The sequence below is a fragment of the Schistocerca serialis genome, chromosome 10 (genome assembly GCF_023864345.2).
Source record: "Schistocerca serialis cubense isolate TAMUIC-IGC-003099 chromosome 10, iqSchSeri2.2, whole genome shotgun sequence".
Taxonomy (NCBI): domain Eukaryota; kingdom Metazoa; phylum Arthropoda; class Insecta; order Orthoptera; family Acrididae; genus Schistocerca; species Schistocerca serialis.
This window is the reverse complement of record NC_064647.1, coordinates 166,558,993-166,585,995: the sequence shown is the minus strand read 5'-3', so window position 1 is coordinate 166,585,995 and position 27,003 is coordinate 166,558,993. Positions and strand designations below refer to the sequence as shown.

The following is a 27,003-nucleotide window of genomic DNA, read 5'->3' as shown; positions in this document are numbered from 1 at the left end:
TCTGTGGTATACGGCTTTAGGTACAAATTAGTATTGATTTACTGAGACCACACTTAGAAACAAACCATTGTAACAAGTTATGTATCCAGAGCCGCGCGGGATTAGCCGAGCAGTCTAGGGCACTGCAGTCATGGACTGTGCGGCTGGTCCCGGTGGAGGTTCGAGTCCTCCCTCGGGCATGGGTGTGTGTGTGTGTTTGTCCTTAGGATATTTTAGGTTATGTAGTGTGTAAGCTTAGGGACTGATGACCTTAGCAGTTAAGTCCCATAAGATTTCACACACATTTGAACATTTTTATGAATCCATACGTTGAGAGAATTTGTGTGTGTGTGTGTGTGTGTGTGTGTGTGTGTGTCTGTGTGTGTGTGTGTGTGTGTGTGTGTGTGTGTGTGTGTCACTGTCATCATCAATTACCTCTTCATATTAGTCACGGCTAGTGCTAACTCAGTTTTGAAATACCGAAATACGCACCAGTATGTATAAACGAATTCAGTATGTTTCCACATCTCTGCTCGTCAGTTCATATTCCTTGTGAAGTAGTTGAAACATCTGTCTTGCATACATAATTCAATAAACAGGTAATCTCATTTATGAAAGAAATTCCCAAAGGGTATCATAGTGTGCACAACGTCTTGCACACTTGCTGTGGCCGATAACAGAAGCGGTAATTTTTACTCTTTTTCACATACTGAGTAAGCCAGAAAAAGCCCAAAAAAACATTTTCAAGTATTGGGTACAGATGCCTACAATTTTAACGTGATTAATTCATCAATAATAAAATAATTGTGTTGTTAAGCATGTTATTGTGTATTGTTCACAAATTTCGCTGATTTGGATGGAATGAATTAACACAGCAATTTTCATCTTTGGCATTCATGGAGGTGTCACTAAATCAATAGTGTACAAAATCTGTGTACTTCGCTCATATATCACAAATATAATTTGAATTCCAGTTTTTTGTTTGTGTAAAAGGGAGACTATGTGTATATGAGAAACTACTTCGAAGTTCTAGATTCTGGTGTTATACAAGCACTTAGCATAATTTCGACAGATGTATTTCACAAACCTCATTATAACAGGAGTTGCAACACTGGATATATTTAGCACAGACTTCAATGTGAGATGCTTTTAATAGTCTCCACGAGGAAAATCTGCCTCGAAATCTGTCAGAAAATGCAAAGAGATTCTATCGTATGTAAAGTACACCAGTGACAAGATGCAATCAACACCTTCACTACGTGATAACAATGGTGATGTCACTGATGATAATGCCACTAAAGCAGAGTTACTAACATGATTTTCCGAAGCTCCTTCACCAAAGAAGGTGAAGTACATATTCCAGGATCCGAACATAGAACAACTGCCAATATGTGTAAGTTAGAAGCAGATACACTCAGTGCAGTGAAGCAGCTGAACTCTCTTAATGAAGGCAAGACCTCTGGTCCTAATTGTATACCAGTCAGATACTTTTCGGCGTATGCTGATACAATAGCTCCGTATGTAGCAATCATATACAATTGCCTGCTCTTCAAAAGACCCGTACCTAAAGACTGGAAAGTTGCACAAGTCACACCAATACCAAGAAAGAAAATAGGAATAAGCCACTGGATTACAGGCCCATACCACTAACGTCAGTTTGCAGTAGGGTTCGAACATTATGAATTACCTCAGATAAAATGATTTACTGTCAAATACCACGGATTCAGAAGACATCATTCTTGTGAAACACAGCTAGCTCTTCATTCTCGAAGTAATGAGTGGTATCAATAGGGAATGTCAAATTGATTCCATATTTTTACATTTCCAGAAGGTTTTCGACGCCGTTCGTTACATTTGTCTTCTAATGAAATTGAAATTGTCTCCATATGGAGAACTGCCTCAGTTGCGAGACAGGATTCGTGATGTCCTGTCAGAAAGGTCACAGTTCGTAGTTATTGATAGAAAGTCATGGAGTAAAAGGAAGTGTTGTAGGCCCCCTACTGTTCATGGGCTACATAATGACGTAGGAGACAATCTGAGGAGTCCTCTTAGATGGTCTGCAGATGGTGAAGTTATTTACCACTGTTTATGAAGTCAGCTAAATTTCGGTTACACGAAAAGTCGCACAAATCTAAAGGATGTAAATTCAACAAAATACTTAGGGGCTACAACTACAAATAACTTACAATGTAACGATTACATAGATAATGTTGTGGATAAAGCAAACCAGACACTGCTATCTATTGGAAGAACACTTATTATGTGCATCAGGTCGACTAAAGAGACTTCTTACACTACGTTTGTCCACCCTCTTCTGCAGTATTGCTATTCGGTGTGGGATCCACATTAGAGGGGACTGATGGAAGACATTGAAAAGGTTCAAAGAAGGGCAGCCCGCTTTTTACTGTCGCGAAATTGGGGAGAGAACACCACAGAAATGGTACGTTAATTTTGGTCGTAATAATGAAAATAAAGGCGTTCTTCTTTGCTGCAGGATATTTTCGTGAAATTTGAAACACCAACTTTCTCCTCCGAAAATATTCTGTTGGCCCCCATGTACAAAGAGATAACTGATCATCAAGATAAAATAAGAGAAATCAGAGTTTGCACAGAAAGATTTAAGTGCTCGTTTCTTGCAAGTGCTGTTCGAGAGTGGAATTGTAGAGAAATAGCTTGAAGGTAGTTTGATGAACCCTCTGCCAGGCACGTGAGTGTAGATTTAGATTGTGAGTAAACGCCTTACCATTAGGCTATCTGAGCATGACTCATAGCCAGACCCAAACTTCAAAATGTTGTCAATCATGTGTGTACAATCTGAGCTTGTATATTAATTATGTATATTTCTGTACAGGGGAAACATTTTAATTGAATGTCAGTTGTCCGGTGTTGCCGAATAAATACAATACTGCGTCTGGTGTTCAGAAGTACAATGTGTTGTTCCTGCACACATAACGGCTGTAGTTGCTGCACTGGCTGTTCCTTCGATCAAGCATGTATATCTGAAGGAACGTTGCATCATGCTTCAGAACAACACATGCACTACAATATCGTATTTATCTGCCAACGTCAGGCAAGCGACTTTCAAGTTAAATGTCTTCCCTGTATGGGAACACACACAATGCATGTACGAGTGCAGGTTGCAGACACATGGTTGATGGCATATGGAAGCTTGTGTCTGGCTACGAGTCTTCCTCAGATAGCTTAATGGTGAGGTGACCATTCGCAATAAGCGGGAAACTGGGGTTCGAGTTCTGGTCCAGCACAAATTTTCAGTGTCATCATTCCATTGTACAGCTGATTGTTGTCCATATTCGCAACTGGGATTACATATCATGTATAAATAGTACAAGATACAACACACACACACACACACACACACACACACACACACACAAAATTTATAGGAAAAATACAGTGACATCAAAGGTAAATTTCATTGTGAGGAAGCCTTCCTTGAAAGCACTTGTCAGTCTTCCTGCTGTTATTTAATGGTGTGTATTGTTGTCAGTACACACAAACATTGTCCCTAACTAAGCATGATCAGAGTCACAGAATTGAGAATAAAACGCGCTGGGGTATTATTCAGACAGATGACCACAGCACATATTTAAAATTTGGAGAGCACAATGTCTCGCATTAGATTGGATGTCTGGCTACGATCATGCAGGATTCCTGCTACAGAATCGCATTCTTCTTGCCGCTACCATTGCCAAGACTTTGCTACATTGTAGACTCTTTTGGCAACATTGTGTCATAACAGTGATTTGCAGGTGTGGGACTAATTTATCGTGCTAAATTCACTTGACTTTTCCTTGTCATCTCGATTAACTATTCTGAATAATTCCCGCTTAAGATATCACATTGAGTTGGTAAAGTGAACTGTTTTGATCCCAAGAATGTCGTTTCATGCACAAGGTACCCCTAGTCTACCTCAACTATATGATTCCGCTTACGTCAACAATTCTTGATGACATTTTGACAAGGTCGTTTTACACACATTTTAGTTGTGTTAAAATAAATTTTCGACGCAAGCCGAACAGGGTAAGTATGCAATTCATTCGTGTTTTTCGATGGTGTTATCTGCAATCTGTTTGAAGTTGTCTCTTACATCGGCATGTTTTAGTATAGTTCCACTGACGTCTGGCTGGAACAGGCTGGGGACAGCAGTGACGACACTGTGAACTGTCCATGAAGTTTTTCGCATTGCTAGTCCATCTCAGACCTCGCAGTATCGTAGACAACGTTTGATCTTTCAGTCAATTTCGGAATTAGTACTGAGTGATACTACCACATTCTCGTAATATTCTCTTTTCATAGTGACGAAGTAACCTGAATTGTCATCACGTTTATGTAAGACCGAGATCATAAATTAAATATTTTTTGTCTGGGGTAATTCAATGCTAAATTTTCAACTGGTCTTCTGTTTCATGTTGTAACTGTCTGCATTACCTATCACAAGAATAATGACAAAGAATTAAACGAACCACTGTCGTGTTTGCACCGTGGCACCATGCCCATCCCGTGATACAAGACAAGGGTAGTCGCTGGTTCACATCTCGTTGGAATACCGATGTTTAGTACTTCAGTGGTTTCGTTTTTTTCTTTGGTAATAGCCAGAACGAAATTCAGTAACACATTGCTAAGGAAACATTTGCATTGCGCTAACTGAACAGCCTATTGTTTTTGTTTATTTGTAATTCTAACTGTCAGCATTTTTCTGCAATGCAATAAACTTCATTTATTATTAATCTGTTATTATTACTGTTATTATTGTTATTCGTTCACTCGCTTGAGGTTTCTTGTCGCTATTTGGTAGCGATGCACAGGACCACTGAATTACGAAGGCAATGAGCAGGCTAGTTAGTAATCGTGATATGTATAGCTCTCAAAGTGAAAAACATATGAAGGCGCAAACTTGCACATTGCACACATCCACAGTTTAATTTCACTGTTAATGAAGATAACTTTCGTATCCTCAAATGAACTGATTACTGCATGGCATCACATAATTAGGTAACTGTGTTTCTTCTTGCTTCCAGCCTCACTAACATGCTTCAGCATTCTCGTAATAGTCGTGAAGTTCTATTTCTATCTGGCACAAAACTGGCCGCAGACACAGTCAGTTTAGTGGTTCAGTGTTTGACGCCTTACAGTTTTGTGATGTGTGGACTAATGTTTTTTCCTATGACTTTTCATTCCACTGAAATAAGTTATCGTTGCAAATCATCAGAGTATGTGTTTTATTCGTCTGTATTGTGCGTAAATTGAAATTGTGATGGTAATTATATACCTCAATGTATCACGTGCTATACGCTGCATGAGCTGAAACTAATACACCAGTTTTGCTTTTCCGGTGCTGAAATTATATAACACCGCTGTTAACAGCCCCCTTCCACCCCGGAAAGCTTCAAAAAATGAGTTCTGAATTAAGCGTAATTGAATGGCTTAAATACAGATAGCTGGAACTAAATTGATATGACTCGCCTCGAATTCCTCTTCTGTGCCAACCTCTTCATCTCAGAGTAAGACTTGCAATCTACGTCCTCAATTATTTGCTGGATGTATTCCAGTCTCTGTCGTTCTCTACAGTTTTTATTCTCTACAGCTCCCTCTAGTACAATGGAAGGCATTCCTTAATGTCTTAACAGCTGTCCTATCATCCTATTCCTTCTCCTTGTCAATGTTTCCGGCATATTACTTTCCTTTCCGATTCTGCGCGGAACCTCCTCATTTTTTACCTTATCAGTCTACAAAATTTTTGACATTCTTCTGTAGCAGCACATCTCAAATACTTCGATTCTCTTTCGTTCCGGTTTTCCAATAGTCCACTTTCGCTATCGTACAATGCCGTGCTCAAAACGTACATTCTCAGAAATTTAATTCTTAAATTGAGGCCTATGTTTGATGCTAGTAGACTTCTCTTGGCCAGAATTCCCTTTCTGCCAGTGCTAGTCTGCTTTTGATGTCCACCTTGCTCCGTCCGTCACTGATTATTTTGCTGCCTAGGTAGCAGAATCCTTAACTTCATCTACTTCGTGACCTTCAATCCTAATGTTAAGTTTCTCGCTGTTATCATTTCTACTACTTCTCATTACCTTTGTCTTTCTTCGATTTACCCGCAATCCATATCCTGTACTCATGAGATTGCTCATTCCATCCAGCAGATCATGTGATTCTTCTTCACTTTCACTCAGGATAGCAATGTCATCAGCGATTCGTATCATTGATATCCTTTCTCCTTGAATTTTAAATACACTCCTGAACCTTTCTTTTATTTCCATCATTGCTTCCTCGATGTACAGATTGAACAGTTGGGGCGAGAGACTACATCCCTGTCTTACACCCTTTTTAATCCGAGCACTTCAGTCTTTGTCGTCCACTCTTCCCTCTTGGCTCTTGGACATATTGAATACTACCCGTCTCTCCCTACAGCTTAACCCTATTTTTCTCAGAGTTTCGAACATCTTGCACCATTTGACATTGTCGAACGCTTTTTCGAGGTCGACAAATCCTATGAACGTGTCATGATTTTTCTTTAGTCTTGCCTACATTATCAACCGCAACATCAGAATTGCGTCTCTGGTCCCTTTACCTTTCCTAAAACCAAACTGATCGTCATCTAACAATTTCTCAATTTTCTTTTCCATTCTTCTGTACATTATTCTTGTTGGGAGCTTAGATGCATGAGCTGTTAAGCTGATTATGCGATAGTTCTCGGACTTGTCAGCTCTTGCAGTATTTGGAATTGTGTGGATGATATTTTTCCGGAAGTCAGATGGTATGTCGCCAGACTCATACAAACTACACACCAACATGAATAGTCGTTTTGTTGCCATTTCCCCCAATGAGTTTAGAAATTCTGTTGGATTGTTATCTATCCTCTCTTAGAGCCCATATAAGACGAGCAAGTACGACAAGCATTTGCTTCATCGCTGCCCCCTGCACAGCTGAGAACTGACAACATTGTTGCGGATATTTAGCAAATTCACTTGGCATTCCCTTTCTGCTGTGACTTATGCTTCATACACTGACGTGACGAAAATCATTGGTTGGCGATGTGCGCATACACAGATGACGGTAGTATCGCTTATACAAACTGTAAAAGGGCAGCGTATTGGTGAAGCCGTCATTTCTACTCAGGTGATTCACTTGAAAAGGTTTCCGACTAGGTTATGGCCGCACGACAGCAATTAACAGATTTTTAACGGGGAATGGTAGCTGGAGATAGATGCATGGGACATTCCGTTTCGAAAATCCTGAGGGAATTCAATATTTCAAGATCCACAGTGTCCAGAGTGTGCCGAGAATACCAGATTGCTGCCATTACCTCTCACCACGGACTACGCAATGGCCGACGGCCTTCATTTAACGACCGAGAGCATGGTGTTTGCGTAGAGCTGTAAGTGCTAATAGACAAGCAACATTGTGTGAAATAACTGAAGAAATCAATGTGGAACGTACGACGAACGTATCTGTTAGGTTAGTGTGGAGAAATTTGGTTTTAATGGGCCGTGCCAGCGGACGAACGATGCGAGTGCCTCTGCTAACAGCTAGTAGACATCACCTGCAGTGTCTCTCCTGGGCCCCTGACGATGTTGGTTGGACCCTAGACGACTGGAAAACAGTGGCCTGATCAGATGAGTCCCGCTTTAGATGTCAACAAGGCACCGTGCAAGCTTGTGGTGGCTCCTTCATGGTGTGAGCTATGTTTACATTGAATGGACGGTGTCCTCTGCTCCATCTTAACCGATCATTAACTGGAAAACATTATGTTCGGCTACTTGGAGACCATTTGCAGCCATTCGTGGACTTCATGTTCCCAAACAACGACGGAATTTTTATGGATGACAATGCGCCATGTCACCGGGTCACAACTGGTTGCAGTTGGCTTAAAGAATACTGTGGACAGTTCGAGCGAATCGGGACTTAATCAGGTCAGTTCGTGCACAAAATCCCCTACTGGCAACACTTTCGCAGTTTCGCTGTAGAGGCAGCATGGCTGAGTGTTTCTTAAATGGATATCCAACGACTTGTTGAGTCCATGCTACGTCTAGTTGCTGCACTATGCAAGGCGAAAGGTGGCTTGACAAGGTATTAGCAGGTGTCCCATGAATTTTGTCACATTAGAATAATCCCCATGTAAGATGAGACAGAGAGAGAGAAAATTTCAATTTCGGACTGCAGGAATGCCGTACTTCACATAAGCGACAAATGTTCTTATCTCTGACGTTGCGTTATTACTCTCAGCGACCAATATCGCAATGAGAGATAGCTGCTGCCGGTAGGGTCCCATTAACTCAGTTGTTCTGCACGTATTCCGACGCTAGGGTGGCGTGAGTTGTCAGTCCTAATCGCACTGTGGACCAGCACAATATAGGCTCTCATTTTGTGTTTCATTTGAGGGGTTGCAAATTACTACAAGAAATTCCTTAACAAAATCCGAAGAAAACCTTCTCACAGTAAAACTTTTGTTTATAAATAATTCTTCTGCTATGAGTCACGATTTTCTTTATTTACTTTTCACGCGACACGTTGCGGATAATGATACCCATTATTAGGTTCGTTTTTGTGTGTATTGTGCCCTTCATATGTGATGTTGCGATGTGTGAGTCCGTTTCATTTCGTTGACTTTACTGGAATATATAAGAAACGCGCGATTTTTAGTTGGTTATCAATCTTTTCGTAAAGTTAGTGGCGAAATTTAGAAGATTTTGTACTTAGTTTTCTTATGGTCAATTTTTACTGAGTCTCATACACACTAAAACATCACACACTACTTTCTGTACACTTTAAAACATTTATAATGGATCAAATTAGACGTTGAAGCTTCTCACAGTCTCGATTCAGTACGCCGTAGTAAGCGTAGTAGATGACTGCTGTGTGAACATCAAGCTTCCTCACTATGGAACTGACTCTGATGAGCGTCAACCATGCGAATTTGAGTTTTCTTCATCACGTAGGATCCATATGTGAGTCAAATGGTTATGGAGTGAGTATATTTCCTGTGTGCTAAATCTGTGAAATAGAAATTAAGCACACTTGTAGACGTTTGTTGACATCACCGTTAGCATCTTCTTTCCACTCTTGGTAGATTCAAGGATGGGCATTTTTGTTGCTTTAAATTGGATTGAATACCTTAAAATCACATTCGAGTAGTGTAAAGTTCTCAGTGAATCCAGAAGTGGATCTCAAAATGTGCAATGTGCTTGCATTGCTATAGAGCGTGCGCTGCAAGGTATTCTCTCAGTATATCCGATACATTTACTGTAAGCGATTAAATGACAGTAAAGCACATTACATTTACTCACTGTGGCGTGACGAAAACATACGACTTTGGGGTCAGAGATTTACTTCAAACTTTGGACACCTTTAGTAGGTCATTAAAACAACATAATGTCGAAGTAGTAAAGTGCACTACTCTAGCACTCTGAGAAAATCGCAAGAGAAGTTTTATGATGTGTCGGCAGCTGGGCCAACACCTTGTAGTTCGAGATGGCTGAAAATGCACGCTAGACTAACGCAGACGGGCGTGAAGTACTGGAACAGGCTACGTAATTAATGCTATGAAGAAAAGTACGTAGCTGGATTAATACTTATCTTTAATCAATCATTGTGGTACATCGCTCTTGACTATACACAGGAGACTTTAATTACAATCACTGTAAGGCTAATGGCGCCTTGCTAGTTCGTAGCCATTAACTTAGCTGAAGGCTATTCTGTCTCTCGGCTAATGAGAGAGAAAGGCTTCGTACATCTAGTCGCTAGCTAGGTCGTCCGTACAACTGGGGCAAGTGCTTGTTCGTATCACGAGACCTGCCTTGTGGTGGCGCTAGGTCTGCGATCACACAGCGGCGACACGCGGGTCCGACATGTACTAAATGGACTGCGGCCGATTTAATCTACCACCTAGCAAGTGTGGTGTCTGGCGGTGACACCACATTCCTCCCCCGCAAATCGGCGAACGGTCGTGAGATAAGGCTTCCGCCCGCCGTGGGGAGGACCCCATGTTGACGTATGCAATGGGGTGGGGAGCCTAACAACAGGCGAGGCTGTGCCACCCGCACCCGGCCAATCGGTCTGAGGGGAGCCAGGAAACGCCTGAAAACCTAGTCCAGGGTGCACGTCAACATGCGGTGTATGCACCCGTAAAGAAACAGGAGGGGCCGAAGGGTCGACCTCCATGGCGTCGGGGTAGCCGACGCGCGATGACATCATGCGGTCCGGAGCGGGCGGGAGTGCCATGGCGGAGGACAGCTGGTCACGGGAAGCGATCGGCGGCGCGTGACCCTGAGAGGCGCATGGCGGCTGCAGCGAAGCGTCGAAGGCGGGCGGCGCCGGCGGGAGTACCAGCGGCTGCGGCGGCGGCGGCGGCTGCTGCTGCGGCGGCGCGTCGCCAAGGGGCAAAATGGAAGGCATCGTCGGTAACACCTGGGGATGAGGCGAGCCAGTAGATGGGTCCCCAGGGCGCTGACCGGACGGCACCGTCGCTGAAAGCAGACGGGGAGCGGCAGAACCCGTGTGACGACAGAGGCGCAGCTGATTGAGATGCCGACGCACCTCACTAGAGGCCCCCAAAACCAAATACATCGCGCGGCCGAGGCAGCGAAGAATGCGCCCTACGAGCCAACGCCGTGAACCTCGATAGTTGCGATAAAATACAACGTCGCCTGGAGCAAAAGCAGGAGTCTGCCGCTGCACAGGAACCTGATGCGGCGGATGCAGCAAAGACATCAAGGTGCGATGAGTACGACCATGGAGCAACTCAGCCGGCGAGCGACCATCTTGGGGCTGAGAGCGATACGAAGACAAAAAGAGCAACAATGCGTCCTCCCGAGAATGCGACTCTTTCAATTTCAACATCTGTGACTTGAAAGTCCGGACCAATCGTTCAGCGGCACCGTTTGACTGAGGCGAAAACGGCGCGGATGTCAGATGTTGAATACCATTGGCCTGGCAGAATGACTGAAATTCTGCGGACATGAACTGTGGGCCATTGTCGGAAACAATAGTCTGCAGAAGACCTTCAATGCAAAAGATAGCAGACAACGCTTGGATGGTGGCGGAGGACGTCGTGGAAGACATCCGGACAACAAAAGCAAAATTACTGAAGGCATCGACCAGAACCAACCATCGAGCATTCCAGAATGGACAAGCAAAATCCATGTGCAAGCGTTGCCAAGGGGAAGTGGCTTTTGGCCATGCAAAAACTTTCCGCGGCGGTGCGGATAGTTGGTCGGCACACGCCATGCAAGAAGAACACATATTCGTAATCGCAGCATCGATGCCGAACCAAGTACAGTGCTGACGAGCAAGTTGTTTCGTTCGCACTATACCCCAATGTCCTTGGTGAAGAAGCCGTAAGACAGAGGACTGTAACGAACGTGGGACCACGACTCTTGACTGATCATTATCAGAACGCAACAACAAAACACCACGTCGAACAAAAAGTCTCTCCTTGTGAGCAAAAAATCGGCGAACCAACGGATCCTCGATCCGAGACTTTGACAAAGGCCATTGCGTAGCAACAAAACGCAAAACAGTAGCAAGGACAGGGTCAACAGCTGTGGCTGTAGCTACACGACGAAAATCAATCGGAAACGATTCGACCACTTCATCGGTTTCCGAATCAATGAACAGGCAAGCAAGTTCGGAAGAATCGAATGCTTTATCCTCAGCAACAGGCAAACGGGACAACGCATCAGCGTTGCCGTGCTTAGCAGTGGACCGATACAAGATATCGTAGCGGTACTGCGAGAGGAAAATAGACCAGCGAATGAATTTCTGCGCTGTACGCGGAGGTACAGGCTTGTTCGGATGAAAAAGCGATGTCAAAGGTTTGTGGTCTGTGATGATGGTGAAGTGACGACCATACAAGAAATCATGGAACTTAGTAACACCAAACACGAGAGCCAAAGCTTCTTTCTCTATTTGTGAGTAATTTCTTTGCGCAGACGAGAGCAATTTGGACGCAAAGGCAATAGGGCGATCATGCGAGCCAATTTTGTGCGCAAGGACAGCACCGATCCCGAAATCCGATGCATCTACCATCAACAAAAGGTGTTTCTGGGGATCGAAAGGCGTGAGGCAAGTATGAGAAAGCAACGCCGATTGCAACTGGCGAAAGGCGCGTTCGCATTCCGTCGTCCAGAGAAACGGAACACCTGTACGGCATACGCGATGAAGCGGAGCTGAAAGAGAAGAAGCATTGCGCACATTCACTCATACCCTGTGATTCTAAATCGTGGAATGTTCTTGCGACCTCACCACGCAATGCGTGAGGAACAGTGCGCACTCTGAAAAATTTCGGTTGCGCGTTTACTTTCAGTTCCAAATGTGCTTCATAGTTTTTAGCGCAACCTAAGCCTGGTGCAAAAATGTCTTCAAATTCGTCACACAGACGAGAAACACTGTCTGAAGGCACAGTTTGATTCACTGATAGCACCTGATTTACAATAGACATGTTAAACAACTGAAATAAATCTAAGCCAAACAAGTTCACTGCCGTAGAAGAACGAAGAACGTAAAATGACACAAGTTTTGTTAGTCCTTTATATGTTGCAAAAAGAGTGCACTGTCCTAACACAGGTATTGTCTGTCCGGAATAACTTTTTAACTGAACAGTTGCGGCACGCAACGGAGGTGCGCCCAGTTGGTTGTACGTTTCGTGATTGAGCAATGAAACTGCAGCTCCGGTATCGAGCTGGAATGGTATCACTTTGCCTTCAAAGTCTAAGTCCACAAAAAGTTTATTGTCCTGCTGACGACAAGAGCGACTGTTTTGTGCAATAGGAATAGACACTGGGACAGAATCACTTGCTAATTGACGTGATTTCCGGCGACGTCGACGCACAGTTTTTGTGGGACGAACACAGTCACTGTTAGAGAAAGTGTCACTCGACGAATCGGAATTAACTACATGAATGTCCATGGGCGAAGGTCCACGATCCTGAGTGTCCTTGGTTCGATTCCGGCGCGAAGCAAAGGGCCTGGAATGATTGTGATTGTCTGATCTGAGCTTTTTCTGGCAAACACTTTGAACATGTCCTTTCCTATTGCAGAAAAAGCAAATAGCTTGGCGTGACGGGCAATGTTCACGCGAATGTCTAGTAGCACACCGCGGGCATGATTTCACTGCATTTGTGGGCTGGCGCGGCACAAGTGGCTTAGAGCGCGGCGGCAGCTGCGTATGTTTGCGCGATGGCAGTTGACCGGGCCGCGCAGCTCGCCCGGCGGGCCGGTTAATGTTACACACCGCTGGCGAAGTTTCAAAAGATTCCTGAGCACAGTCAAGTGTGTCTTGTCTATCTAATATGTCGATCACTTGTTGAAGGGAGGGATTAACTAGTTTCAATATTTGCTCCCGTATGCGAACATCAGAAACGTTCTGTGCAATTGCATCACGTACCATTGTATCTGAATAAGAAAGACCACAGTCACAGTCAAAGGCACAGTCCCTAGTAAGTCCTTGCAATGTTGCTACCCACTCCCTATTAGTTTGACCGGCCATACGTTTTGTACGAAAAAACGTATACCGCTTTGCAACCACATTAACTGTTTCTTTGAAATAGGCATCTAAAGCAGACAAAATTTCCTCGTAGGACAGAGTTGCTACGTCGCGTCGGGGAAACAATTTCACTATCACACGGTATGTGGACACACCGACACAAGAAAGCAAAAACGTCTGCCGCTCATTACCTTGAATTCTGTAGGCGGCGAGGTGGAAGGCAAACTGGCGGGACCATTCCTGCCAAGTCTCGTGGTTCGGGTCGTAGTGCCTAAAAGGCGGTGCAACTGCGAGTTGTGGGTGCGGTAGCGGTGAAGCGGCTGCGGCCGCATCGGTTTGAATGGCACGTTGACCCTGGACGAGCTGTCCAAGGGCATCCAATAACGCCTGCGTCTGCTGATTCTGCAAGCGATAAAATTCGGACAGTACATCTGGAGAATGTGGCGAAGCCATGACACAAATAAATTAGGGCAAAGTAAAACACAAGATCCTTTGTAGACTCGTCGCCATGTGATGTGTCGGCAGCTGGGCCAACACCTTGTAGTTCGAGATGGCTGAAAATGCACGCTAGACTAACGCAGACGGGCGTGAAGTACTGGAACAGGCTACGTAATTAATGCTATGAAGAAAAGTATGTAGCTGGATTAATACTTATCTTTAATCAATCATTGTGGTACATCGCTCTTGACTATACACAGGAGACTTTAATTACAATCACTGTAAGGTTAATGGCGCCTTGCTAGTTCGTAGCCATTAACTTAGCTGAAGGCTATTCTGTCTCTCGGCTAATGAGAGAGAAAGGCTTCGTACATCTAGTCGCTAGCTAGGTCGTCCGTACAACTGGGGCGAGTGCTTGTTCGTATCACGAGACCTGCCTTGTGGTGGCGCTAGGTCTGCGATCACACAGTGGCGACACGCGGGTCCGACATGTACTAAATGGATCGCGGCCGATTTAATCTACCACCTAGCAAGTGTGGTGTCTGGCGGTGACACCACATTTTACGCGTCTTTTATGTGGCTTATGTATCTGTGCGTAGATGCTAGACGTTAGTTCATGTGGTGGACATTGTGGTGGTATATAAAAAAATATTTTTATTTGCTCGATGATAATATTACATAAAATTGTAATTTCCTATTTCAGTTGTGGTACGTGATTTAAAGACAAATAGTCATCATTAGCATCGGGTTCTAATTTTGGCTAGCATGAGACTGTGAAGCAAACTCAATACCACCACAAGCATTGACGTGGACGTTGGATTTTCCGCCGTGCGTACGTAACAATTTTTGAAACACAGCGCGCGAGTCACCGCCTTTTTCGGTTAAGTTTGCGTGAGTGGTTGCTATTATCAATAAAAATTTGCGTATAATACGCGGAGTGTGCTAATAAAAATTAGTTCTCAGGGTGCCTGATGGCAACTGGATTAGTTATGTACCGGTTTTAAAACAACAGTTAATACATGAGATATTTCTGTTTTCACGGAAAGTAATAAATTGCTTTGATTATTTTTTATTACCGAGGCAAAGCAAAGGAGATTCTCGTCATCTGCCGTTGAGCGGCCAATCGAAGATCTACTGAACTCAATGCAACGAAAATATTAATGACTGATGCTTTAATTTAATTTTACTGGTTTTAGAATATTGAATGAGAAAAACAGAGAACTCTCCTGCATTTACATTTACATTTAATAAATGATTTAATAAGAATAATTGTTTTGCCGGCATAATGGCCGACCTATGATGCAAGATGAACGGTGGTCCTCTGTGGAGCACACGCTAAAACTACAAATGCACACAAAATATTGATTCAATAAAATGAGAGGTGCAAGCTGTACAAAAAGTAAATGTTATTACATGGAAATATTATTTATATTCTAAATAGTTTTACAGAACTTACATATAATTAGATCCAGCGTACAATGATGCCTATCATCATACAAGAATCGAAGACAAGAGCGCGAGTAACATGATACAATGTCTCTGGTCTTTTTCATTGAGCAACGCAGATAAAATAAAGAAGGTTAGATGTCTTTACCTTTAGTTCTCTGCAAATAATTTCTTTTCCTTTCAAACATTAATGATCGTTGCACAAACAAATGTACTTTAACACTTTTAGCATACGATGACGGATTATTCATCAGAATACCAAAAAATCTATTAGTTTTTTTAATAAATATCTGTGGCGTCCCGCCACAGTATGCAACCTTGTAAGGTACCCGGAACGACTTTGCACCTCGTCGCTTCGAGCTGCTGACACACAGGCAGGCCCCATTTGACAGTTAACGTCGTGTACCACTGAGACGTAGCTAATGCATCAAGAACGAATAGTGCAGGTGCAAATTTTTGGAATATCAGAATTTACAGTTGTACTGCATAAATGGAGGTGGTCCCCTGTTCTTCGACTACTGCAGATAATGAATGGCATGACGACTCGAACCGTCGCCTCTTCCACGACCGTCTTGCAGAGCGCCAACGCTAATCACTTGACCGCACTGACTTCTTACGGCCAGTGCCTCCGCTCATATACATCGGTTACATAACAGACGTGTAAAACTTCTCTTCCGATTTTCTCGGAATTGCCCGAGTAGTGCACCGCATTACATGGACCTTATGTCGTTTTAATGGTCCACTAAAGAGGTACAAAATTTGAAGTATAAGTTCGTGATCCAAACGTCGTGGCCTCCCATTGTCACTGCCGGCCTACGCAATACGCCACGCAGATTTTAGTTATTATTTCAAAAGTCACAGTTCACACACAGAAATCCGAATTTCGCTTATACATCTTTAACAATTGCTCACGACTACGTTGCGGCACTCCATGGTCATCCTTAACTCATAATTCCGGAGAATTATTAGATACCATCAGAGCTTCCGGTACACGGATCCAGACCCGATGAAGGCTGGGCTCCTCACTGAACTTTAGGCTTAAGAAAGCAATTTTTTTCGCCCGCAAAGTACTTGCAAATGGACTGTCGTCTGATTGGCTAAGGAACATCATAGTCAATCCGACAGAAAACTTGGCTCACGTGATCCTGTATCTCTTACTATAAAACAGTCACAACTTATAATTTTAATGACTAATTACAAAATGAACAGCTTTAGAAAACACACAAATATAAAAAATCCTTTTTAAATAACTGTAAAATGTTTCGTATTTCCTAGTAACTATGCATTACAAATTTACCATTATTCATTACAAATTCCCCCTGAGATTACGATACACACACTGTAGAGATACAGTTCTCACGCTAACATAAACTCAGTTGATGCACATAACAATACTCATGTATTACATTACTTTGCATTCATACCATTATTCACACTAATAAATAAACATATTAAATCAGCAATAAATAATAAAGGATCATAATATTCACAGAAGGTAAACATTCATTTCCAAAATAAATTGTTGTTACTGCTCAGGACTTTGTAATCTATAAGATGCTGACACCTTTCGGCCACAACCACTGCTACGTGGACCTGCTGCATCGTTAGCATACATCTGTCATGCTAGAACCGTGACTCAGTGTCTGTATGAGGGTATCTACTCTAATGGCGTGTGCAAAAGTGCTACCCCTCACTCTGACTTTGTTGATATCGGGTGTGAAATGCAAACCATAGAAATTTATTGTGAAGCATCACTCAACAACAGTACAGCATTTCGTACTTCCCAAGGTGATGATCGATAGCTGGCGCTTCCGACGAAGGTCGATTGAATGCAGCACTGCAGCTGCAAGCGATGTCCTTTACCACCAAACGGATCTGTGAGAACATTCGGCCTTCAGCGGCGGACAGTCTGTCAACAAATTTTCTTTCTTTCTTTTTTTGGGTCTTGTCCCGCGCCAACGCGGGATTGGCCTTGTTATTACGGATTTGGCAGTGTTAGTCGCAGAGGGTAGCTGGATGCCCTTCCTGCCACCGACCTGAAGCCCCCGGGACATAAGTAGTGTACCCCAGCAGTCTGCATCAAGTGTAAGCCATGAAGTAGTGCGAACGTGTTCAGATGTCTGTGAGTCGTGTAACAGAGGCGGAACGTGGGGACCAGCCCGGCATTCACCTAAAGATATGTGGCAAACCGCCTAAAAACCACTTCCAGGGTGGCCGGCATACCAGCCCTCGTCGTTAATCCCCCAGGCCCCCGAGGCCAGGAAGCAGCGCATTAGCGCTCTCAGCTACCCTGGTGGGTGTAGTCTGCCAACAGCTATTTCACAGAAACGTTATTGGACGGAACTGATATTTCTAGTCTCTGGGAAGTGAAATACGTTATATCTGTGCTACATCACGCTCAGCACTTACCCATTGAGACGAAAGGCAATTAGCGGTTTCGTCCGCAGGATGCTGCATCCAGACGACGTGCTGTTGACTGCTGTATGGTGGGCCTACATGTTGCATAACAGCATGAAGGGAAAAAAGTACTTCCGCCAGGTCCTGCCACAGGTTACAGTGTTGCCGATTTTTGCACATAGCCAGACTTCATAGTAGTATCAGAGTGGCCGTATTAGTAACTGCAACGTATTGTCGATGGGCATGGACTTTGCAGCGTCTAGTTGCCAGCCAGGTTTTATGCAAAAGTGTGTAAATAATGCAGTCATGGTTGACTTTGAAATCCCCGTGTTAGTGTAAAGAATTACGCCACTAGAGTGGCTTAAAGAGACTGCAGAAGCCCATCTCCACTTCATTAGTAGGCTCCGTCTTTTTCTTTTCACTTCTGTAGCGGTGCTGTACAGTAGTTTGGCATGGGAATTACAGTGCATACCAGAATTGCAGATATGTATATGCGTCCACACAAAGTATTAATTACCAAACTTTAATGTTATAATTTAAACTTTATCACCATCCATGTAAGTTGGGCTGGAATGCTTTCTAATGGGGAATGTTTTGTGGCACATGTATGCATGCATAATATGGACTCGTATATTAATGCAATCGTTAGTACTACAAGGCTCAGCTTACGTGGGTCACGTGGTTTTGTGAGGTTTAACAGCAAAACGATGGAGTGACAGCGAAGTCTCATGTTTTCATCAAATGTAGCTGTCAATGGAAGCTTTGTGGTCCTGCACTGCAACACCTTATTTGATCGAAACTGTAGTGGAAAACAATATATTGTAGAATTAGTTGCATTGAACGTAAATGTCATAAGACAAGTTCGTAATGGACTTCCATTGGGTTGCCTTGAAATGTGGAGTATGCAGTACTCGAAATTTGTTCTGCTGATTATGTAATAACTGATTCATGGTTTTACTTCAGCAATAGACATGGACCCTGATACTTAAGGTTTTTCTTTCTCTGTGATGTATAGTTTTAGCTCCAAATTAATGTCATTCATTTTCTGAGAACACACTACGAAACAAAACACTGTTACAGATTAAGAATCCAAAGGATACATTTGCGTATGTGTATGCACATATGTACGTATATGTAGGTATGTACAAATGTACATTTCCGACCAACAGTTGATTTTCCATGTGAAATAGTTGTAACACCTGTCATGCACCAATAATTGAATAATCAAGTGATCCAAAAAATGAAAGAAATTCCTAAACGTCTTCATACTGGGCACAACATCAATAGAATCACAGCAGGTGAAATATTATTACCTCAGTATGCCCAAAGAAACCATAGAAATGACATTTCGCTCTTGCTGCATCCAGAATGAAGTCTTGAAAATAGGATCGCTGATTTAATCCTTTGTCACTTATTGAGTAAGCTAGCAAAAGACCAATATTAACATTTTAAAAATTTGCAAGTGCCTATTGGGTAGACATACTTACAGTTGTGAAATCATGGTTCACAATTAACTAATTAATTAATTGTGTTCTTTTGGCATGTCGTGTGGAAGACTTACTTCTGTAGGGTTCACAAATTTTGCTGCTTACATGGGATAAACTGATGCTGCAGTGTCCATCTTTCACATGCATGAAGGTATCACGAAATCAGTAATGTTCAAAGCCCGTGTACTTCACATATTTATCATATATATAAGGTGAATTCCAGTTTATTGTTTGTGTACAAGTGAGACTATTAGAATCAAGAAAATCGAAGTATTTTTCATATACAATTATTGTACATGCATTTAGCATAGTTTCTTGACATGTTTCACAAATTTCATTGTAATGGGTGTTATGACGACATATATTTTTGAGAATATGTTAACATCACAGGTGGTGTGTAAAATGTGATTCTTACTATATCATCATTTACAATCTTCATTTTCGCTTTCCAAAAATTTTGGGTATAATATCTTTATTCAGACCATCATTGTCTCTAAGAGTAATATAATTCTACATTGGTTAAATAATATTATTGATAACTTTCTGGATCGAATGAGTGTGTCATGGCCCGCATCTCGTGGTCGTGCGGTAGCGTTCTCGCTTCCCACGCCCGGGTTCCCGGGTTCGATTCCCAGCGGGGTCAGGGATTTTCTCTGCCTCGTGATGGCTGGGTGTTGTGTGCTGTCCTTAGGTTAGTTAGCTTTAAGTAGTTCTAAGTTCTAGGGGACTGATTACCATAGATGTTAAGTCCCATAGTGCTCAGAGCCATTTGAATTTTTAGTGTGTCATGCATCACCTGTTTGGTAATAAACTGGCTATAATGAGGTGCAGTAGTATAATTTTCAGAAATTTTACAACAATGTCTTCCTACAAAACTGTTAACTCTTAATTGCAATGTAGATACTCAGGTGGTTACTGCAATAATTCCACTCTTATCCGCTATGTGACTAGTTTATTCTAATGATGCATCTGTAACAGGATGACCGGAGGGGGTGACATGGTCGGGGTTGTAGGGCGTGGCTGGGTAGAAAAAGGTGGCTGTTTTTAGCAATCTCCCTCTTTATTGTTGGTTCTTCGAATACATTTTCTGGTAGCTCAGCCGCACCACTCGTGTCGTGGTGGAGACGTGCTGATGTGCGCAGCCCAGGGAACGTGACGCCGTGCTCGGTCAGTGGCTGCGCAGGTTGTAGGAGGGTAGCAGCATGAGGCCCCGCCTAGCTTACCTCCTGCAGACGCTGCAGCTTGTGACGACGCTGGGAGTCGCTGGTGCAGCAGCGAGCTACACCCTCTGCTGGCTGGTCCTCAGGGACAGTGTCACTGATGAGGACAATGTAACAGCGACCAAACGCCCAATCGGTCGAACTGAGGCCGACGCCCACCTCTGATGCCCTTAAATAGTGCAGGCCACTGCTGAATCCGCCAGTTATGCGGCTCCGTGTTTATTAGAATGTTCTCGATGAGTTGGCTAACGCAACCACGCCAAACGTGGCCCACGCCTGCATAATTCTGCTAATGTTGTGTTCTGGCTGTTGATGGCTGCCAGCACGCACACACATACCGACGCTCGTTGCAAAACTGTGTCACCTGCATAACGCGCCGGCCGGCCAGCCTTCATCCACCGTCTGCCATGAGGCTGGCACATCGAACACTGAAACACACTAAATCACAATTTCGCACCATATTTCCGAAAAATAACCCCTTGTCCTCTACACATCCGAAAAAAATAAGATCTTGCTGCAAACATAGCCATTCTGAAGCTGATTTCTGTGGCAATAATAACGCATTTTGTGTGTGTGTGTGTGTGTGTGTGTGTGTGTGTGTGTGTGTGTTTGTTATAACTGTAGCATCATATTTTGTTAGTTTTCTCCTGTAACATAGTGAATACTGTCTGAGAATATCGTAAATTTACGCCATTTTCGTGTTGTTGCCTGAGGCCTGTAGTAAGCATAACTTCAACAAAATATAGCTTTGAGATGCAAAGTTCCAAATAGCTTCAGTAAACTGAGAAATCTGATTGCTATAAGTTACTAACCTTTGAATTGTAGCTTCAGTAAATGAAAGCAACTCTGCATTATTGTAGAAGTGTTATGATAAAATTATCAGTGAGGTTAGTTTAAAGTTATTTGTTCAGAAGAGATTGTAAGTTATCTCACTGATTGACTGCGAGCAACTAGAAATGGATCTGATTGGTATCAGGCAAGTATATAGCCATTGTAAATGAGTTTGTTGGTTGAATTCCATGGAATCATGTACCAGAGATAGGATAGGATAGTATTACGCTTTACTATAGATCCTGTCTGCTGTAGAACCAACCCGCTTAGCACAATGTTTGAGATGCTCTCAGTAACAGAAACTGAACCATTGCGACTCACCCTCAGATAAGCCTGCTGCATGCCACAGCAGGGCAAGCTTGTGCAAAAGATGTACCACTCTGTCAATCATAGGTAGTTGAAACATATGATGAGTAATGGTATGCCTTACCCAAATGTTAGCAAAAGGTAGAGGGTACCATCATGTGCAGTTAGTTGTAGTGTGTATACTTAGGGCACGCAAGAGGATGTTCTTGTTTTGTAGCATCATATGTTAGCAAAAGGCACTTAATGAGTGTCACAAAGTAATAACATATTATGTATATAAATAGCTTGGTCTTCATTATCACAGTCACCTTATGACACAGAATAAATACCACTGACATAAAAAGGTCTGACGTGCATAGTAAATTTGATAAGTACATAGACGATAGCATTAACAGTGGATCATAAGTCAGTGTTTTACAGTGTGAATTCTATCACAGTATAGACCAGGGAATAGTAAAGTAAAAACACACATCAAAAAGAGTTGTGCATCACCCCATTTTCCAGAACTCCTAAAGATAGATATTGACTGAGGATATTGTATCAGGGACACAGTCCCTTTGACTGTTCAGAGATGTCACTAAACCTGCCAAAAGATGTAAACAACCATGCATCAGGAGTGCCTATTAGACGGACGAGGTCCGACAGACGATCAGTTCCAGTCATTCCACGAGGAAGGAGGTACATGACTTCTGTTGTTTGTAGCTCAACCATGTGTAGACGGTCAATACCTCGGTTTGATTGGGTCTGCATTGTCACTTTGTTCCAGGAAGGGCTCCAACGAGAGAAGTGTCTAAGTGTCTCGGAGTGAACCAAACCGATGTTGTTTGGACATGGAGGGGACACACAGAGAAACAGGAACTGTCGATGACATGTCTCGCTCAGGCTGCCAAGGACTACTACTGCAGTGAGTGACTGCTACCAACGGATTATGGCTCGGAGGGACCCTGACAACAACGCCACCATGTTGAATAATGCTTTTCATACAGCCACAGGACGTCGTGTTACGATTCAAAATGTGCGCAATAGGTAGCATGAAGTGCAACTTCATTCCCAACGTCCATGGCGAGGTCTATCTTTGCAACGACGATACCATTCAGCATGGGACAGATGGGCCAACAATATGCTGAATGGACTGCTCAAGATTGGCATCACGCTCTCTTCACCGATGAGTGTCGCAAATGCCTTCCACCAGACAATCAGAGATGTATATGGAGGCAACCCAGTCAGGCTGGACGCCATAGACACACTGTCCAACGAGTGCAGCAACGTGGAGGTTCCTGATGTTTTGGGGTGGCATTATGTGGAGCTGATGTACGCCGCTGGAAGTCATGGAAAGTGCTGTAATGGCTGTATGACACGTGAATGCCATCCACCGACCGATAGTGCAAGCATATTGGCAACATATTGCTGAGGCATTCGTCTTCATGGATGGCGATTGGCGCCCCCCCTCGTGCACATCTTGTAAATGACTTCCTTCAGGATGACAACATCGCTCGACTAGAGAGTGGTCAGCATGTTCTCCAGACATGAGCTCTAGTGAACATGGCTGGCATAGATTAAAAAGGGCTATTTATGGACGACGTGGCCCACAAACCATTCTGAGGGATCTGTTCCGAATCGAGGAGTGGTACAATCTGGACCTACAGTGCCGTGATGAACTTGTGGGTAGTATGCTACGACAAATACAGGCATGCATCAATGCAAGAGGATATGCTACTGGGTATTAGAGGTACCGGTGTGTACAGAAATCTGGACCACTACCTCTGAAGGTCTCGCTGTATGGTGGTACAACATACAATGTGTGGTTTTCATGAGCAATAAAAAGGGCGGAAATGATGTTTATTTTGACCTCTATTCCAATTTTCTGGACAGGTGCTGGGACTCTCGTAACTGAGGTGATGTAAAACTTTTTTTGATCTGTGTATATTTCCAAAAATATAATTTTTAATTGTACCTTAGAACCATAAATATAGAATATTTTTGTTTTTCTTTCTATTGCACATTACTTCATGTAATTCTTTTAATTGTTTTTTCTCATTCTGCTAGTTAAAAATCTTATGGTATTTTTCTCTCCCATCTACACTCTCGCCATTAATTCAGCAGTCAAACCAGCGTTATTGCATTTTCAACAAAGCAAATATTCCTTTCCATTTACATCCTCATTTTCTAAATGTAATTAACAGCCAAAATTGAATACTTTTTTTGTCAGAGTCAAATATTTCAATTAAATTAGCACCACTTAATGCAAGTCCACTTGGTTCTTGCCATTTAACTTTCAACTGTTACAGAATTTATTCAAATATGCAGTCGAAAATGGAAAGTGGTACATCATGAATCTCCAGTCCATTATTTATCAAATTTCCAGGTCTCTGAATTACATCACATTAAACTTTCTTTCCATGATATTCAGATTTAGGTGCGTCCCTCACAAGCGTGTACGCTCTCTTTTATTAGTTGTTGCATCAAGACTGCTGGCTAATGGCTTGTATGAACGCCTGCTCATCATACTGCATCATAATGGATTAATATGCCAATATACATTTAGTTCTCTGGTCATGATGAGTGTGACAGCAGGGATCATCATTCTTGGTACATACTGGCGAGTGTGCAGCCGCTATTTAGAACCTATCTGGATTGATAGTCTTTTTGTTATACCTATGCGCTCCTTGCATTGTGATTCCAGGAAACGGAGAAGTATGATTCTCGACAATTGCCACTTCCTGTGAACTTTCAGCAGTCATCTATGGATTCACTGACATCATTCTGACTACGACAGACAGAAGTGATACTCATTGGAGAACAGCTCACAATGCTGCTCTGTTTTTTTCTTGGTTTTGGGCCATGCTGGACTCTGTTGTCTATGATATGGTGCTGGTGGCAAACGGCTTGTGACAACTCAAGATCGAAGCACCACACTAAATCCTAGAGAAACATTTTTCTAACCACCCATTCTGATTTAAAAAGTTGGCTCGATGAATTCACAGTGCCTGCACGGCTTGTCTTACTACAACCTCTGTTTTATGGCCCATCAGCTGCTAACATCCAAGGTTGGCATCCATTACAGTAGTCTAAGGGAAGCTGCTCAGATTGTTTTGTAATAGATTTATTCTGGATTGTATGCTAGGTATGAAGGCAGTCTAACGTTTCCAAACATATTAGTTATCTACAAGAGAAGGAAGATTGGAAGCTCGTGGAGTATAGATGTTGGTGTGGAATTCATGTAGTGTACATTAAAGTTCTAGGACTTCTATCAGTGAATTTCAGTGTGTCCTGCCACAATAATAGTAGTTTTATGTGTTTCACATAACAGTATTTCTGCTTTCAATGAACTTGTCTGCATTTCAGTTCTGTGAAATACTGTCAGACAAATTTACAATACTTACAGTCCTAAAGTAATGACTCCTATGAACTTGGAGCTCTCTCTTTGGATTCCCAGAGCACCCTACAAAATTTTGTTAATTTACTAGTGCTCCTCCTGACATATAACCTTGCTTTCCATACACTGTGAATTTACAGGGAACTTCTAGGAACTTAAATGCCCTAGCATATCATTGGATCATACTGAAAACGTCGTGCATCAGGAAAATTATGTGTGATTTTCTGCCTTTATATGGTTCCCTTCTTTCTGCACTATAGCGCTGAACATAGGCCACTACCTTTCACTGCCTTACGAATAGTTGGGACATTAGGTTTTCACCTAAAAGTGGATTAAAAGTATTTTTGTTTCATTTTTGAGATGCGAGTTTTTAATTCTAAGCCGATGATATGTTAATATACTTTTCAATTTCTGTAGTTGTATACTTATGAAATACATTCTGATAAAATTTTCTCCACTTTTCTGCAGTACTATCCTGGTTGCCATGGAGGATGACAAGAGTAAAGATGCCAGTCGTGGTTTAGTGGCTGAAGTTTCACTAGCTGCAGGAAAAGGCTACAGGACTGAATGGAACACCAAGAACGAAGTATATTGTGCGAATAAAAGTGGTATAATGCGTTTGGTGCACAGATGTACCATCTGCAAAAAGTCATTTGCACAGTTGGAGGACCTGAAGGAGCACACACAAATGAACAGATGTGGACTTCTTCAATCATGCTGTGTATGTCACAAAACATTCACAACGAGTGGCAGTCTGAAGAGGCACTTCCGTGTTCACACTGGTGAACGCCCATACAGCTGTGACGTTTGCAACAAGACATTCATACAACGTTGTCACTTGAAGCAGCATTCACAGTTGCACACTGGTCAACGCTCATACAACTGTCCCATTTGCAACAAGATGTTCACTCAAAGCAGTCAACTAAAGCGTCATTCTCAGCTGCACACTGGCAAACGTCCATACATCTGTGGCGTTTGCAACAAGACATTCATAGAAAATAATCAGCTGAAGCGGCATTCCCAGTTGCACACTGGTGAGCGCCCGTACATTTGTGGCATTTGCGACAAGACATTCATGCGAAGTAATCAACTGAAGCGGCATTCGCAGCTACACACTGGCGAACGCCCATACACCTGTGGCATTTGCTGCAAGACATTCATAGAAAATTGTGAACTGAAGCGGCACTCGTGGTTGCACACAGGCGAAAGCCCCTACGTCTGTAGTGTCTGCAACAAGACATTCACACACAGTACCAAACTGAAGGAGCATGCGCAGTTGCACACTGGTGAACGTCCATTCACATGTGGCAATTGTAATAAGACATTCTCGCAAAGTAGTCAACTCAAACGGCATGTGCGGTTGCACACTGGCGCTCGTCCCTATATCTGCGACGTCTGTAACAAGACATTCACACAGAGTTCTCACTTGAAGCGGCATGCCCATTTGCACATTGGTGAACATGCGTAACCTGTGGAATTTGCAACAAAACATTCTCAGAAAGTAGTCACCTGAAGAAGCATTCAGAGCTGTACATTGGCGACTAAGTGATGTTATTGTGCCATAAGGAGTTATTTAAAGAGTAGAAACGACTTGAAAGGCATGTGAAATCTCACATCCAGTATAATTCATGTATGTGTTTGTTCTCCTGGTTCATCCTGGGTAGCGGTTAAGTTTTCATCTGTGAAAAATAAAGTCAGATAGTCGATATTATGTACATACCAACAATAAATTTTAAAATCTTGTAAGTACCCAGTAGATACGCTTTCACTTGTAAAATAATAATTCATCAAAATTCATAAAATTATTGTGCTCTTAATCATATCAAATGCAAGACTTACTGTGGTAGTGTTCCACTGATTTCGCTGCTGTGCTTATCTTTGGCATGCATGAAAGTGTCACTGAATTAATTACATGCACAATCTGTGTATTTTCCACATTTATTAACAATGTCTAAAGGATAAAATGTGTATCACCCAAAATTATTTTTCTATATTGGTTGTAGAATTGCACATTCATTT

At 42.7% G+C, this 27,003-nt stretch overlaps 1 protein-coding gene across 7 annotated transcripts in view; it reads left to right on the top strand.

Annotated features, from left to right (window-relative positions):
* Nucleotides 1–26,699, top strand: part of LOC126424864 (zinc finger protein 239-like) — a 262,872-nt gene extending 236,173 nt beyond the window's left edge. For 4 of the 7 annotated variants that reach the window (XM_050087680.1, XM_050087679.1, XM_050087683.1 and 1 more), the window contains one exon: nucleotides 25,453–26,699. In XM_050087680.1, coding sequence (XP_049943637.1) covers nucleotides 25,453–26,452 — 1,000 coding nt within the window. In that variant the 3' untranslated portion in view covers nucleotides 26,453–26,699. Of the gene's footprint in view, nucleotides 1–22,664; nucleotides 23,504–24,610; nucleotides 24,656–25,452 lie in introns of those variants that run through there. The other 3 variants (XM_050087682.1, XM_050087684.1, XM_050087686.1) reach the window with 3 other exon arrangements.
* The last annotated feature ends 304 nt before the right edge of the window (nucleotides 26,700–27,003 follow it).